The sequence below is a fragment of the Dendrobium catenatum genome, unplaced genomic scaffold, assembly GCF_001605985.2.
Source record: "Dendrobium catenatum unplaced genomic scaffold, ASM160598v2 fragScaff_scaffold_54, whole genome shotgun sequence".
NCBI lineage: Eukaryota > Viridiplantae > Streptophyta > Magnoliopsida > Asparagales > Orchidaceae > Dendrobium > Dendrobium catenatum.
In genome coordinates this window covers 119979-136059 of record NW_021318516.1, presented here as the reverse complement: position 1 = coordinate 136059, position 16081 = coordinate 119979, and the positions used below count along the sequence as shown (strand labels likewise).

The following is a 16081-nucleotide window of genomic DNA, read 5'->3' as shown; positions in this document are numbered from 1 at the left end:
GCCACGGAGCTCCAAGAGACCAGAAGAAAAGGGGAAGGGGAAGGGACAAGGCCACTCCAAAAGTAATTCTTCTTAATGAGGTACCTTTTTGGAATAAATGAGCTACTAAACTCCAGCTTCAAGCAACTAAAAGAACAAGCTCAACGCCATGTGCTCCAAAACAGCCAACCCGAGAACCATCATCAAAACAGCCAACCCGTGAACCATCAGTGGTCAAGGACCAATCAAGCCAGCAAACCAAAGGTCTACCAAGCCTTATGCACAATCTACCATGATCATTGGATGCTTTCCCATCATTGGATAGCTAATAAAGAAAAGAAAATAAAATAGAAAACAAAATATACTATTGTTCAAATAAAATAAAAAGTACATAATTTCTTGATAGCATCAACCTTCGCAATTAAGCGTGCTTATTCTAGAGAAATTTTGGGATGGGTGATAACCTCCTCGGAAATTACACTAACATGACAAAACTGTGAGACCTTTAGGCCAAAGTGGACAATATCTCAGTAGTTAAGAGTTTGAGCTATTTCACCCAGTTTGTCCACCTGTTGGTTTGATATGAAATTGTGGGTAGTCCCACTGTCTACTAGGATCGCCATGGCCTCTCCTCCTATCTTTCCCCTTACCTTTATAGTGTGATTAGGAGTGAATCGCACTACAGAGTTCAATAAAAATTTAGCCACCTCCAAGTGTACAGGCTCCTCTTCCTCTGCCTTGTCCACCTCGTCCACATCACACACCAATATGACCTGCAAGGTTCGATTTTTACACCTATGTCCTAGTGTAAATTTCTCATCATACATATAAAACAGCCCCTTTGCCTTTCTGTAATGTACCCCTGCTTTTGTGAGGCACTTGAAATTGCTATATGGACGTACTCCAATGCTCATCTCCTTGAGTGTTACCCTCTGAAAAGACACCATTTGGGTCCTTAGTGTAAAGGTTGTGGAGGTATTTCTGTAAACACCTCCCATAATGTTGTTGTTACGGGCCTTTTCCCTCTGATGTTTCTCCTCCACCCTTTGTGCAAGTTCCATTGTCTCCCTCTATCCGTTAGGCCTCCATACTTTGAGTTTTGTCTGTATCTCCTCCTTAAGGCCCTTCATGAAATTTCTCACCAAACCTTCTTTAGAAATCCACTCAGTTTGCCCGATAACAGTTCAAATTTCTTTAGGTACTCCATGACTGTCCCTTCCTAAGATAAGGCATAAAACTGCGTGGAGGTCTCCTTCCCGAATTAGTTGAAAATGTTCCAACTACCCATCTTTAAATTCTTCCCATGAATGGAGTGGATACCTAACCTCCTTCCATTGAAACCAAGCTAGGGCTTTGCCCTCCAAACATAGCTTTGCCATCATAAGCTTTTCTCTTTATGTCAGCTCATTGATGGCAAAGTATCTCTCCACATGATACACCCATCCTTGAGCATCTTCTCCTTCAAAGACTGACATCTTTAGCTTGCTCACCTTAGCATCTCCACCCTATTCCCTCTTTCGTTGTTGTTTACCCCTGTATATTGTGGGTGGAAATCCCACCTTTCTTCTATCCGACACCCATAGTGGTCGTCCACCCCACTATCTCTCCCACAAAATTCCCTTTATGCTGCCCCTCCTTTTGAAGACCCTATTCCACCTCTCATCGGAGCCCTAAGAGGTGGTTCTTGGTGGAAGAAGCTTTCCTCGTCGAACTTCACCCTTTTGATCCCTTTTTCCCTTAGTTGTGGTTAGCTAATCCCAATCGATTCTTGATGAGGGTTAGTACTTTAAATCACTAATGAAGTTTTTGTTTGCATCTCCAAAATTTTTCTTAACATCTCCTCCACCCCTCCAAATCGGGTTTTCATAGATGAAACCCTCTCTTTTATGGTTGAGATCTTCTCCCCCACATCGGATTTGAACTGCCCCATCTCGCTTTCCAACACGTCCACCGTATTTGCTTCCATCCTGAGATCTAGGTTACAATCCGCACTAACAATAGTAAAATTAGCAACAAACAACGTCAATGGTCTTTAGGTAGAAAATTTCAGCAAGCGGGGAGGAAAGACACTACTGAATTCAGTGATGAGGACGGAGATTTCGGTCTCGGACACCGCTTTGATACCAATTTGATACACCTTGGTATCAAAAATAGCCAACGAACCCCAATAAATTCAGCAAACAATATATTTTTATTGATAACAAGAAAATAAGAACAAGCAAGATACAATGATCTTCTTTCGATAGGAGGATCTTCTCTCCCAAGCCCTAAACACTGCTAGGATCTCTCACAAAGTAGTAGACAACAAGACTCCAAACAAAATTCTGCATACAAAACATAACATAAACCCTACAACTTATAGCAAACAATTAACAGAAAATACCAAAACAACCCTCAAGTCAGCCCCCAAACATGTGCTCTTTAATTAGGAAATGTTTACTAATTAATCCCGTTCAAATCAGCCCCCTTTCCTAATATATTTTCCTCTTCCATTTTGAATTTCAATTAGGAAATATTTCCTTATTTAACCCTTCCTTAATTCCTCTACTCACATAATGAATTATTTTTTGACTGGGTCCCACAACAGGAGTTGAAATATGTCCATGTTTAGCCCCCCAAGGGCTGTCGTGTATCAATTTATTATAATGAACTTAAAATAGATTTTGCGGAGTGGAGGAATAATGATGAGCCCAGTCAAGATCTCATGGTTCTGTCTTTTTGAATTGTCATGTACCATGATTTACTTAGTCTGAGGCAATAGTCAACCCATTTTAACCAAAGATTCCTTTTCAAGAGCCTTGGGTTGCTTTGTCAAGGGAAACTTTGTGGATGTTCGACGGATGTTTTATTGAAGGGGATAAATTTGAGTTTATTTTAGCTTATAGAGAGTTTTGTGCTTCGAAAGTTTTTATCCATCAGAGAACTTGCGGGCACTAGTCATGACCTTAATCTTTTGTGGCAAAATCATTCGGTTAGACAAGTTTAGTCATATTTTTTTACCTAGGATGCCATTTGGCAGCCAAATCACTAGTTAGATGATAGGTGTCACATCTTTACTGGTGAGAGATCGTTTGAAAATGAACTCTAGTTAAATATTTGACAAAATATTTACTATGTGTATTATGGTTATTATCAAATTTATCTCCATTGAGAAATGATTGTAGAGATGATGAATTTTGCTTTAAATTAGATGGGTAGATTTCGCTTGAAATATTTGAATTTGTTAGTTTTCTCGTACTTTTGTATTTGCTTGAATTTGAGGTCAAAATAGTTTGCATAAATCTTAGAGGGTATTTTGAAATTAAAGTCTTCTTCGGTTGATATTCGCTTTCAATAAGTCTACCATTAGGTGCTTTTAATTTTGTTCAATTATTTAAACCTTATAAATTATGTTTGCTTTTTAGTAAAGGGTTGGCTCTTAGATTAACTTTTTTTATCGCCATGTAGGCGAGGTGACTTCGAGAGGGTACAATTTTAAATAAAGTTCTTTTGTAAAAGGCATTGAAGGCCTAATGTGAACGTAAAATAATGCATCTTGTTACTTTATACTTAATGAGTCAAGTTTGTTACGGGATTCAAGTCTCATCAATTCCAGTCATTGTGAGGACCATACTTGAAATGGGAAATTTACGACCATGCCTTGTAGCTAATGTGGCTCACTCTAAAAACATCTTGTAAAAGTAAATTTAATTTTTAACATAGAGAGAGAGAGAGAGAGAGTTTGGGAGTTTTCAAAATAGTTTGTCATTTTTTTTAAACGTGGCACAAGTTTTAGATCGAGGTTAATTCAAATTTCTTCTCAGTTTTAATCGTGCAGCATTCTCAGACATTCACATTTAGCCATTTAACATGTTTTTCACATCACTTTTAATTTTTTGAAAATTTGTTGTGCTCTTATATGGTGTAAACACTTTTCAATGTGCCTACACTGTGTACTTGCACATTTTTTAGTGTATTTGGACAGTATACATGCCTTATTTTAATATACTTGTGCATTTTTCGATGCACCAATACAATGCATTTACATGCTTTTTTAATGCATTTGCATAGAATACTATCTTTTCAACATGCTTGCATGATTTTCGAGTCGTCTACATAATGCACATGATGCTTTTTTTGGTTCATTTGCACTATGTATTAACACACTTTTCCCCCGTCATTCTAAGAAAAACATGCACGAGTCCTACTTATTGCGTCAAACACATACAAAAGGAATTTTGGGCGTTGGCCCAGTAATACGGGAGTCCCTTTCAAGTAATTTCGACATTTCAAATACATTGGCGTAGTTTGTTTCGTGAGCGAGTGACTGTTATGCGACATCACGTCTATTGTTCATTGTTTTTACATCGTGCAACTATTTGGCGATGCAAGTGGTCATTTATAGGTAAGTTTGACGTTCCAATCTTGTTGTCATTGCCCATTTCACAAACTAGGAATGTTGGGTGACTTTTGCATGATTTTGCTTCCGCAAATCATGATTTTGCTATTTTTTATCAAGTTGAGCACATAAGGTGCTTTATTTGGTATTTTCGATGTTTTATGTGTTTTTACAATCCATTTTACAAATGGACTAAATTCGTGTTTCGGATGCAGTCAAGATGTTTTAAGCCAATTTAATGCGATTTCTCTTTTGTTGTTTGTCATATTCATAGTACTCACTTGAACTGGTTGTGGAACACATATGGTGTAACGACCGGTTCGGTCCAGCCGGTTCACTTGAATCGACCGAACCTTATTAATAAAATCCCTTCCCCCGCGTAACTACTCCCCATTTCATGACAGAGACCAACTGGGCGGACCGAGCGCAGAAGCGGACGCCCGTTTTCGCACGAAGGAGTTTCATTTTGCTATTTTGAGTGGAAGGTTGTGATTAGGGATGAAATTCGACAACTCTTAACTCTTTTCTTATTATTATCGCTAAATGAGTGGAATTTAGGAAGAAGCGAGAGGAACGACTAAGGGAAGAAGGTTTGTTGAATTCTCCCTTCATTTTTCTTATAAATTTCGTCAATTTCTTCATTTAAAAGCGAATGATATTTTCTTAAAGGAAAAAAGAAGGGATTGAAAGCAAAGAAAAAGAATTGTGGGAGAGGAAGAAGGATTTAGGGATTTTGAGGAAATTCTCATTTGTAAGTAAATTCTTTATTGCATAACATTATTTAAATTTTGTTATTTCATTATATTTCATGCAAGTTATATTATATGGATTTAGGGATTTTAGAAAGGAAGAGATTGAAAACAAGAAGAAGAAATTTTGGAAGTGAAAGAAAGAAAGGAAAATTTTGTTAGGTAATTTCATATTGAAATCAGACATTTTTTTTAATCATTCAAATTAGGATTTAATGTTAACTAAATCCTTATGTTATTGTGAACAGTTAAAAAATGTTTCATACAAGACGAATATTAGAAGAGGAGAATCAAAGTGGATAATTATGTTTGTGTATACATTTTATTATTATGTTTTCATTTTCTTTTGAAGTAGTATTTATCACAATGACAGGTGATTAATATTTTATATAGATATTTTTATATGTTATTGTTAAATGTTTAAATTTTAAAAGTGATGTTTACTTATCTTTTGATGTTATTGTGAAAGGATTTAAATGAATGATATAAATATATATGTAAAGAAAATAGATGTATGATACTTTTAGATATAAGAAAATAAGCAAGGAATAGTGAAGGAATAAAATGACCTATATGATAAATAAGTGTATAAATAAAAATGAAAGAAAAAAAAGAATATGCATGCAAACTACAAGAGTTCACCCTTTTATGGTACTGGCTGGGGACGCCTTACTCATGCCCTTAAAAAAAAGTAAAAGGTTATGGAAATGGAAAATAAAAATGGTTGTACCTTCAATACATTTATACATTGCTCTTGTACAATAAAAGAGGAAAAATTAATAAATATTAAAGCTCTATAAATGTTATCAAAAACTATAATATAATACGCATAGTTGACTGAAACAAATGAAATGAAGATAAGAAAGGGAAATGAACAAAAAATATAAAGGTTATATGTAATGTATATTTTGTTTTATATTTTATTTTCGTGTTAATTGTTTTAACAGTTATCCACTGTTCATAAACTCATTCCACTAATTAACTATTTCAGGTAAGTCTCCAAAGATTTAGAAATGGCAGAAAGATAAGAATTCATCTATTGTAGATGGGATGCAACTCATAAAAGGTAATTTATGAATTGAGAAATTTTTTATTCGTGGCTCTTCAGATAAGAAAAGTGAATATGATGTTTTAATGTTGTCATATTTTTGAATTGAAATGATTAGATTCTACCGTTCGACTTTTAGTTCCCGCCTCGTTAAATCGAGCATACGGGCCGGGTCGTGACATATGGAGGTCAACAAACTTTAATGTAGTTGTCCCCTGAAACATGAAATTCATATCCTTAACCTCTATTGTCACGATCCGGCCTGGTGAGCTCACATAGACGAGGCGGGAATGGAGGTCGGACGGTAGACTAAACTATCAACTCTCTAAATCAATCTCCAAAATATTTGAAAAAGCCACAAAAACAATAAAATTTAAAACACATAAATATAACCTCAAGCATATTCATAAAATTTCCTTTCTTCCGGAGCGCCTCTCCTACGGTAAAATTTTCACTCCTACTCATTTTGATTTAAATTAATTACACCTGAAAAATGTTAACAACTAACAGTAAACTAAAGCTCAATAAGTAAAACACGATTCTAAGCTATAGTAATCAAGGCAAAATGAACAATATGCTAGATGTCATATTTCTTTTGAACATAACATAAATTGATTCCTTACAAACATATCATATCATAAAATCATATCTTTCATTTTCATTTCCATATTCATATTCATTATTCGTAACTTTCTCATTTTGTATATATATTACAACAGTCACATGAGCCACCGTCTAGTACCATAAAGGTACTCTTTTACCATTTTCTTTTTCATATCCTTTACTATTTTAACGTGCACGAGTACATCGACCCTAGCTAGCATCATAAAGGGGTGAGCTTCATCTATTCAACATGCACATACAATCACTTAATATAACAATCATATCATTTCATTTCATATAACACATAAACCTTATCATATAATGCCATAAAATATAATATGTATTTTGCATGATCAACTATTTGATAAGAATAACAAAATCATATTCTAAATTAATTATAAAAATTTCATAAACAAGCTTGAATATTCAAAACATATAATTGGAGAGAAACAGAAGTCGTTACTGTAAATAAAGAATCATGTATACTTACAGAAATTAGGAAAATTAATTCTCTTTGCTAATCCTCCTTCCTTTGAAGTCACCACAAATAACACCTATAAGAATTTATTTAGTATCCAACGGCTAAAGCTAATCATCTTAAAATTAAATCAATCTATTCCTACGAAATTTTCATAGTTCTCTTTCTCTCCCTCTCATTTAAAACATAAAGCATATATTCTAAAAATTCATTTGTTATCCAAGTAATCCCTTTATCATTACTTAAAATAATTCAAAATAATTTCTATTTTCGGATTTAATATAAAACCCTAATTTGGAAAACCTATTTTCATTAAAATGCTTACTTTTGCATGTCAAAAGGAATCAAGGGTTAATGACATCCTTCAAACCAGATAAGAAACGATGGCATTTCTCTTCTGCATTGGGTATCATATGTGAGACATACCTAAAAAGTCTAGTGAACTCAGTCTCATACTGAGTAATTGTTCTATCACCTTGCACCAATCTGTTGAATTTATCTTGCATTTGTCTTCTAGCTGACATGATATATACCAGTATCTAAATATTTTCACAAACTCCTCCCAAGTAACTTGGCTGCTTGGTCTTCCTCCAAAGGTCTCTTGTTGTTGACTTCTCCACCACCTCTCTGCTTCACCATTGAAAGCATAGGCAGCTAAGGTAACCCTTCTATATTGAGGACATGACATTCCTTTCAAGATCTTCTCTACCTTCATTAACCTGTCTTCCGCCTCTGTGGGTCCACCACCTATGAACGATGGAGGCTTCATGTCTTGGAATAACTTCAAGTTTTTGTCCATTGGAGTACTTCCACTATCACCAGCCTGGGTTTGAGTACTTTTTATCATTTAGGTCATAGCTGCCATCATCTACGCAAAAGATTCCATAATAGCATTGATACTACTATTCGAAGGTTCTGCTACAACTGGTATCTCCCTCCTAATCTCTCCCGTAGTGCCATCAGTGGCATCGTTTTCAGGATCCATGACTCTGAGATATAACCGATGAAATAAAATTAGCAGTCTATAACAAATAACCTATACCTTAATTAACATAGAGAATCATCCTATTGGCTCTTTCATATTGATCAATATTCTTAAACCCTTTGCTCTGATACCACTTTTTTCACGACCCGGCCCGGTGAGCTCGCATAGGCGAGGTGGGAACGGAGGTCGGACGGTAGACTAAAATATCAACTCTCTAAATCAATCTCCAAAATATTTGAAAGAGCCACTAAAACAATAAAATTTAAAACACATAAGCATAACCTCAAGTATATTCATAAAATTATCTTTCTTCCGGAGCGTCTCTCCTACGGTAATCATTTCATTGCATATAACACATAAACCTTATCATATAATATCATAAAATGTAACATATAATTTGCATGATCAACCATTTTACAAGAGTAACAAAATCATGTTCTAAATTAATCATAAATATTTTATAAACATGCTTGAATATTCAAAACATATAACTGGAGAGAAACAAAGTCATTACTGTAAATAAAGAATCATGTATACTTACATAAATTAAGAAAATTGATTCCCTTTGCTAATCCTCCTTCCTTCGAAGTCACCACAAATAATACCTATAAGAATTAATTTAGTATCCAACGGCTAAAGCTAATCATCTCAAAATTAAATCATTCTATTCCTACAAAACTTCCAAAGATTCTCTTTCTCTCCCTCTCATTTAAAACATAAAGCATATATTCTAAAATTTCATTTGTTATCCAAGTAATCCCTTTACCATTACTTAAAATAATTTCTATTTTTGGATTTAACCTAAAACCTTAATTTGGAAAACCTATCTTCATTAAAATGCTTACTTTTGCATGCTAAAACTTCTCATTCATCAAAATAATATTTATGGAAAACTAATTTTTGGATTTATTTATTTAAAAAAAGTAGAAAAATATCATTTTTTGAGGAAAACTCAATTCATACCATTAGAAACCCTCTTAGAACCCTTAGGAACCACATATGTAAAAGTACTTTCAAAAATTTCAACTTTAGGGAAAACCCTAAAATTTCCAACTCAAATTTTCTAGAAAAAACTTCGTTTTCATGATTAAAAGCATTTCCTATAAATTCCATGTGGAAATTCTTAAGTGTTGGAAAACCCTAAAATTTCTTCCTTAAGAAAACTATTCGGGGAAATGTAATGCTTAAATAAATCATACCTTAGTCTTCCCCTTAGTCTCCTCTATAATTTCCCTCACATCCAACCGTCAGAAACAACCGCTGGAGCCGCTACCCAAGCTTTCCCGTCGCCTAGCCCGTCCGCCCTCTCCGCCTCCTTGCGTTTGGCCGAACGAAACATGCGAATGAAATGGGGAGGGTTCGGTTCGGTTCTCATAACTTAAGGAAATAGGGATTGCAAAAGACCCTTTTACCCTCACTTAAAACATCCAACCTTTAATAATCTTTAAGGGTATTATGGGTATTAAGAGACTTCTATGAATTTTAATTTCTAAATTGAGCAAAATTAGATATAAGTTTTATACATCAAATATCTTAGAATTTTTTGTAGAATTTTATAAAATTATTTTCGCCAAATTCCGAAGACCTTGAAAAATTCACTTAAAACTCGTCGCGACGCATCGAAAAGCGTGCGAGGTCTTAAATAGCATTTTTCGAGTTTTACATCTACGTTCTCAAATTAGGATGTAATTGGATAGAATTGAAATCATGATTATAAACATATAACATTTACAAAGCTATTAATAATATTCACAATTTAAAATTTACAACTGATTGATGGAGTAAAAAACATGAATGTACATTAATATATACATAACTATTCATATTCAAGAAGGTTTATATACAATAATCATAAATTTCAACAATTTGTATCAGCAAGATTGTCTTGCATCATCACTTCATATCAACCCCTAATCGCCACCCTTCTCTAAATATCAAAAACTTATCTACTACACTAATAGCCCAATATGTTTCATGGAACTTGCCTTAGAAACCCAATGCATAATAAATGAAGCAATATGTGCTTGCACTATTTAATAGTAAATGAATCATCATATGTACAACATGAATATCAATATTTCTATTGGTGAATTAGTTACATTTAATGTTAATATAAGTGTTGTAGAGATGAGGATGCTCTGGTGGATGAGTGGTTTTACTCTTAAAGATAGGATATGAAATGTGTATATACGTGAAAAGGCTGGAGTAGCTCCAAGAAAAGATAAGATTAGAAAAAGTCGCCTTAGATGGTTTGGGTTTTTTCCTCACAATCATACAACACTGCATCATTGTATTCTTAAGTGATGTGGGGCTTTACACGTTATATTTTGAGTTAGAGAACGAAGCGCCGTGGCTCTGCATACCCAACGTTGCTAGTCAAGCTGGAGACAGAAAGTTGAGCACTGCTGCCCTCAAAATCAAGCACTATGAGTCGGGTTAGGCAGTTTGTTTCTCATTTTTCATGTTTAACTTGAAGGGTTGTGTCTCTAAGAGTTATTGTAGTGTGTCTCTTTGTTAGTTCTGAGTGTAGAATGGTACAAGACTTAAGAGGGACAAGGTGAGTGAGAGAAAGAGATTTGTATAAATTTCTCCTGATTTTCATAGGATTTCTTGGTGTGGTGTTGCTCCGTGGTTTTTTTTTTTTTCCGATTTCAGGTTTCTCCCCATTAAATCCTGGTGTTCTTTCTTTTCTGTTGCATTTTATATTTCTTGTCGTGTTTCGCAGCATGGTTTAACATCCCCAACACTGTTTAACTTGTATATTGACAATAACTTTCAAATGCCTTTGTCAACCAGAATAGCTGGCCACAATTAGTTTAGGATAAATTTGATGATTAGTGTTATCTTATTGGATCTATTATAAATAGAGATGCAAGGATCATATAATAATTTGATTGTATTTATTAGAATGAGAATGATGCTTGTCATTTTTTTCCCCTCCTCTTAGGCTGTGTACCTAATTCTTCTTCTTTCCTTGTATCTTCTACCCTTTTCCTAAACTTTTTTGTGGCGTCTGTGGATAATTCAGTTAAAATTTTGGATGGGTTCCTGATTTAATAGTGGTTAGCATTTAATGATTCCCCTGCGCTATCCATTACCTTTGGAGCCTACTCCATCCAACAACCAAAACCCTAAAAACATTGACATCCTAATTAAAGGAACCAGGTGCCATAAATATTGGTAAGCTGTAGTCCCCGTGGTAGTTAATATAACTAAAAAATGTTATGCACGTGACACTGCGTTGCTGTTCAAATTAAATGAAGAAGATGCTTGACAGACTAGGAAAGTGATTAGGAAGCCCTTATTGTTGCAGCAAAGCCAGTAGCCGATTTTGCTTTAGAATATCTTTTTCTCTCTTTTCCCTCGCCGTCAGTGGCATGAACTAAGACAAATGTCAAAATACTCAAGTCTGAATGGCTTCTTGAGCACTTCGTTATTCTGCAATTTTCAACTCCACAAGATATTGTACTTTATCTTATGGTGACTTACGAATCTTACTAAGGTGCATCACCATCATATTTAGTCCTATCTCAACTATTTGGGCGGCCTTTATAAATCCTTCCTCTCTGCCCATTTCTTCTATGTGGTTTTGACTTTATTTTACAAAAAAAATGGTTTTTTTTAGTATTAGAAAACTTTGATGATCCTTTTGTATTGCTCATCAGCAAATCTGCTCTTGGAACACAAATGAGCAAGGAAGAGAAAAAAAGTTTAAAGCGAGAACTGCAATCCCTTAGGATGGAAGATATCTCATCGTTCACGGAATCTTTGCCTCCTGAATTTTTGTCGATACTACGAACTGAGTATGTACCCGTCACTTAGGTTTCGTTTGAGACAGTTTTTTTACTGTTTCTTAAAGCAACTTTCTAATACAAAAATTATTTTTTGTACTAATAACTGCTTTAAGAAGCAATAAGAAAGCCGCCCCAAACGAGACCTTACAATTCTTAAAAAAGCCATATTTGAAGTTGCTATCTTAACATCACTTTCATCTTTCATAGTGGTCTGTTGAGTTCCATATCGAGCAAACTTGGCGCCCCACGTCGCATGCGCCTTCTTGCTTATGCAAAATATGCAGTATATGGCCTTGCAACACATTCTTCTTCCAACCCTGGTGAGGTTCTGTGACATTGGAAATCCTGTTTTCTTTTATGGATTTAATGTTGTTTTTAAATTCTTGTTCAACAGATAAATATGGGCTCTCAAAATTCAGAGCAAACATGAGTTATCTTCAGTTGAGAGCATATATTGGTAAAAAAAAAAAACATCTCCAGTTTATTACATTTATGTCACTTATTAGAATGTAATTCTCTTCTCTTTCTCTTTCACAGAATTCATGGCGTTTCTTTTCAAAATTAAAGATTTTAAGCTTTCACTCGCAGATAAGCTTAGGATAATACTGCGTGAATTCACCAAAGTAACACAATTCATATATGACGTTATGTTTTTCAGTTTAGGGACTTTATAGTGATATATGTTATATTGTTATGAGAATAAAACATCAGCACTCGTGAAAGGATTGTTTGGTTTTGGGCGGGAGAGATTATTCTGTGTGGACACCGGACGGAGATTTTTCTCTTTGTCTATAGTAAAAGCGAAAACTATTTTTCATAACTAAAATGCATCCTAGGAATATTTTAATAAATAATTTGAGCGTATATCATATTATTATGAGTCAATCAATATTATTATAATATAAAATGATATCTAGGTGTGATAAGTTCAAATATTTTGGCTCTAATATGAAGAGCGAGTATATTGTTGAGGATATAGCTTATAGGGTTAAATTTGAGTAATTAAGATGGAGAAGTATCTTTAGAGTACTGTCATAATAGAATATCTTTGAGATTTAAGGATCATGGTAGCTTAGGTTGTATGGATCAAAGATTGTTGAGGCATTGATAGAGAAATTGAGTTTGACATAAATAAGAATACTAGGATACAGGATAATAGTATTTAAGGATGTATTAAGAAATGATTTTATTAGAGTGATGATAAAAATATTATCGGTTGAAGATAATAATAGTGAAAGATTGTGATGTGAAACAAACAAGAATTGCACAGAAATATTTAAAAGAATCATGATGCTTGCTTCTTAAGAATAATGTTTCGTAAGGTGAGATTAAAGAATTCTCAATCATCAATTTTATTATTGTAAGCGATTACAAGACTATAAGTTTAGGACAAATTAAGATAGATTTGAAATTATCATAGTAAAAATAAATATGTGGTAATAAAATCCCGCGGTTAATGTTTAGAAAGTTCACGATAAGTTACAATACTCACTCACGCTCAAAGTACGGCTTAGCGGAGAAAGGTCTTCAGCACACCAAACGATGCCACTAGGAATGTCGCAACGCCAAGAGTCTTAATTCACAGAAAGGTCGTCGGTGGTGGAAGAGGAGTGAATCGACCGGTGATTACACACGATCCGGTGGGAATATGTTCTTCAACGGAAGGCACGAGCGTGAAGAGGATGCGGAGGATGTATTCGTTGGCGGTCTCGTCGACGTCGAGATTCACATCAAAAAAAGGTGAACCAAGGAGATACCTTCTTCCTTGGTCATCAAAGACGAAGCCGTGGTCGATTTTAGGATCGGTCATGCACCATCGTTGAGAGAAGTATAAGGAGTTGTCTTCTTCCCTTGTCTTCCAATGATATGATAGGCACCGGGTTCAAAGGTGGGGAGGAGCCAAGAGAGAGGTCGGCTAGGGGGGAGTTATGTGGGTTGAAATGGGGTTAGGGTTTGTGAAGGTTGGGTGAAGAAGAAATCTGAAATTAAGTTCAAATTTTGGGAAGTTTGGGAGGGAAACTTTGAAATGTTGGTTTCAAATTAGTCATAATCAAGGCATTGATTGGGAATTAATTGGGAGGAACCAAACATGGGCCAGCGGTATATGAGAGAGAGGGAGGGGAATTTATTCCAAAACCTAAAATTAAATTTAGGATTTGAGGGGATTTGGGGGGAAACTAATTTGAAATTTGATTTCAAATTAATTTGTAATGAATGCATTGATGGGAGACTTAATGGGGGGAATCCATGCATGGCCGACATCATGGAGAGAGAGGGAAGAGGGATTGGGGGGATTCAGGCTCTTTCCATACAAGATACGCTAATGAGGCGGGAAAATAATGACTCCACCAAAATTAAAACTTCAAACGGATTCAAATTGAGAAATTTTCCTTATTTGGATTTTTGCGAATATGGAAAGTTTTGAAATTCAAAATTTGAAATTCAAATTTGCTAACTTCTCCATTTATTGCAAGAACCCAAATTAGGGAGTCATTATGAAGATTTGAATCATCATAATGGCTTGAACCATGAGGGTGGTCGGCGGCCCAAAGGGGGGAGGAGATGTCACCGTCGGGTTGGGATGGGCCTTGATGGTGGTTGGATTTGAAGTGGGGAAGCTAGTGGGTGAAAGGATGTGAGGGATAAGGGGAAGGATATGTGGCCGACGGCTTGGGGAAAAGCTAGGGTCGGCGGGTGAGGGAAGAAAAGAAGAACGGGGATGAAGGAGGTAGACCACGAGTCACGGACTCTTCCAATGACTGGTGGGTTATCACGACCCCAATATCCGTGTAGCGAAAGGATTCATCTGATTGTTCTATTGCCTCTTTTTTTTTTTCTATCGGTTTCCTCATCTGTTGTTCATATCAATCCATACATACATATATCCAGAGCCAGAGAAAGATGGCCATATATATAGGCCTCAAAAGAAATTAAAAGACACATTTGCTCCTTGGGCTTACATAAGACAAGAGGGTAAAAAGGGAAAGTGCAAAATTAAATTAAAATACACTTAATAAACTAAAATAAAACAAAGTGATCTCGGTCGTCGATCTTCGACTCTTCCTTTGAATATCGTCCACCGTCGGATGTTCGCATCATTTTCTCTCTTTTTTCATGTGCTTCCTGCGAATGTAATCATTTTCTCCTCTTTTACACGCTTTCTCCTCTTTTGCGTGCTTCTTCGTCAAATTCCGTAGCCCAATTTTTTGTCGTAGGTGAACAGTACGACGCCACTATTAGTGTCGCACTGTTCATCTGCCGAACTTTGGTTTGAGATTTGGAGTTCGAATGGACCGAATGGTTGACTGCATACGATGTTATTCAGTTCGGTTGAAGATGATCTTATTATTAGATTTATCCATCTCTCATCATTAAATTTAGAAATTTTCTAAATGTTGCCCACTTTTAAGTTTTTTATCTATAAATTTATCACGAAATCCCAGATCTGTTGATGCAACATATCATCCTACCTGTTGAATTCTTGTTCGAATCTTTGCACATGTATTACAGTATTAGTGTGTGACTAATATTATGTTCATATTTTTCAAATAAAAATTTAGTAGGCTTGCTTGTTCAAATAATATTATCAGGAGGCATATAAAATTAATTTTATCTCGTATTTGAATGAGTTTCAAATACATCATAAATTTGTTATAATTATATGCATATTAAATAGGTTTTAAAAGTAAAAAAATTAATAATATAAATTTATATAAAAATAAATATAATTTTAATAAGAATGAATTTATATTTTAATCTTATATAAATACAAAATTACAAGTTTTTAAAAACAATGCTTATAGGATAATAGGACATAAGGCCGAGAAGGAAGGGGGTGTCCATATTTTGCCATTATGCCTACATAATAAGAAGTTTAGAATCTCGAGGAAGGCAGTCCATATGTTGTAGGTATACATAAGAGTGATACATATATATTATGGTTTAAAAAAAAAGAACCCAAAAGAATAAGAGTGTTTGATTGAAGGTTTTACATTTCTATTAAGAAATAGGCACAAGCTCATCGATTCATGTGTCATTAACCCTCTCTACTGGATTGAAGACGACTA

General features: G+C 34.9%; 1 protein-coding gene across 3 annotated transcripts in view; it reads left to right on the top strand.

Annotated features, from left to right (window-relative positions):
* Positions 1 to 12811, top strand: part of LOC110095074 (uncharacterized aarF domain-containing protein kinase 1) — a 74818-nt gene extending 62007 nt beyond the window's left edge. For all 3 annotated transcript variants that reach the window (XM_028694545.1, XM_020820450.2, XM_028694551.1), the window contains 4 exons: positions 11886 to 12023; positions 12222 to 12334; positions 12409 to 12471; positions 12552 to 12811. In XM_028694545.1, coding sequence (XP_028550378.1) covers positions 11886 to 12023; positions 12222 to 12334; positions 12409 to 12471; positions 12552 to 12688 — 451 coding nt within the window. In that variant the 3' untranslated portion in view covers positions 12689 to 12811. The remainder of the gene's footprint in view (positions 1 to 11885; positions 12024 to 12221; positions 12335 to 12408; positions 12472 to 12551) is intronic.
* The last annotated feature ends 3270 nt before the right edge of the window (positions 12812 to 16081 follow it).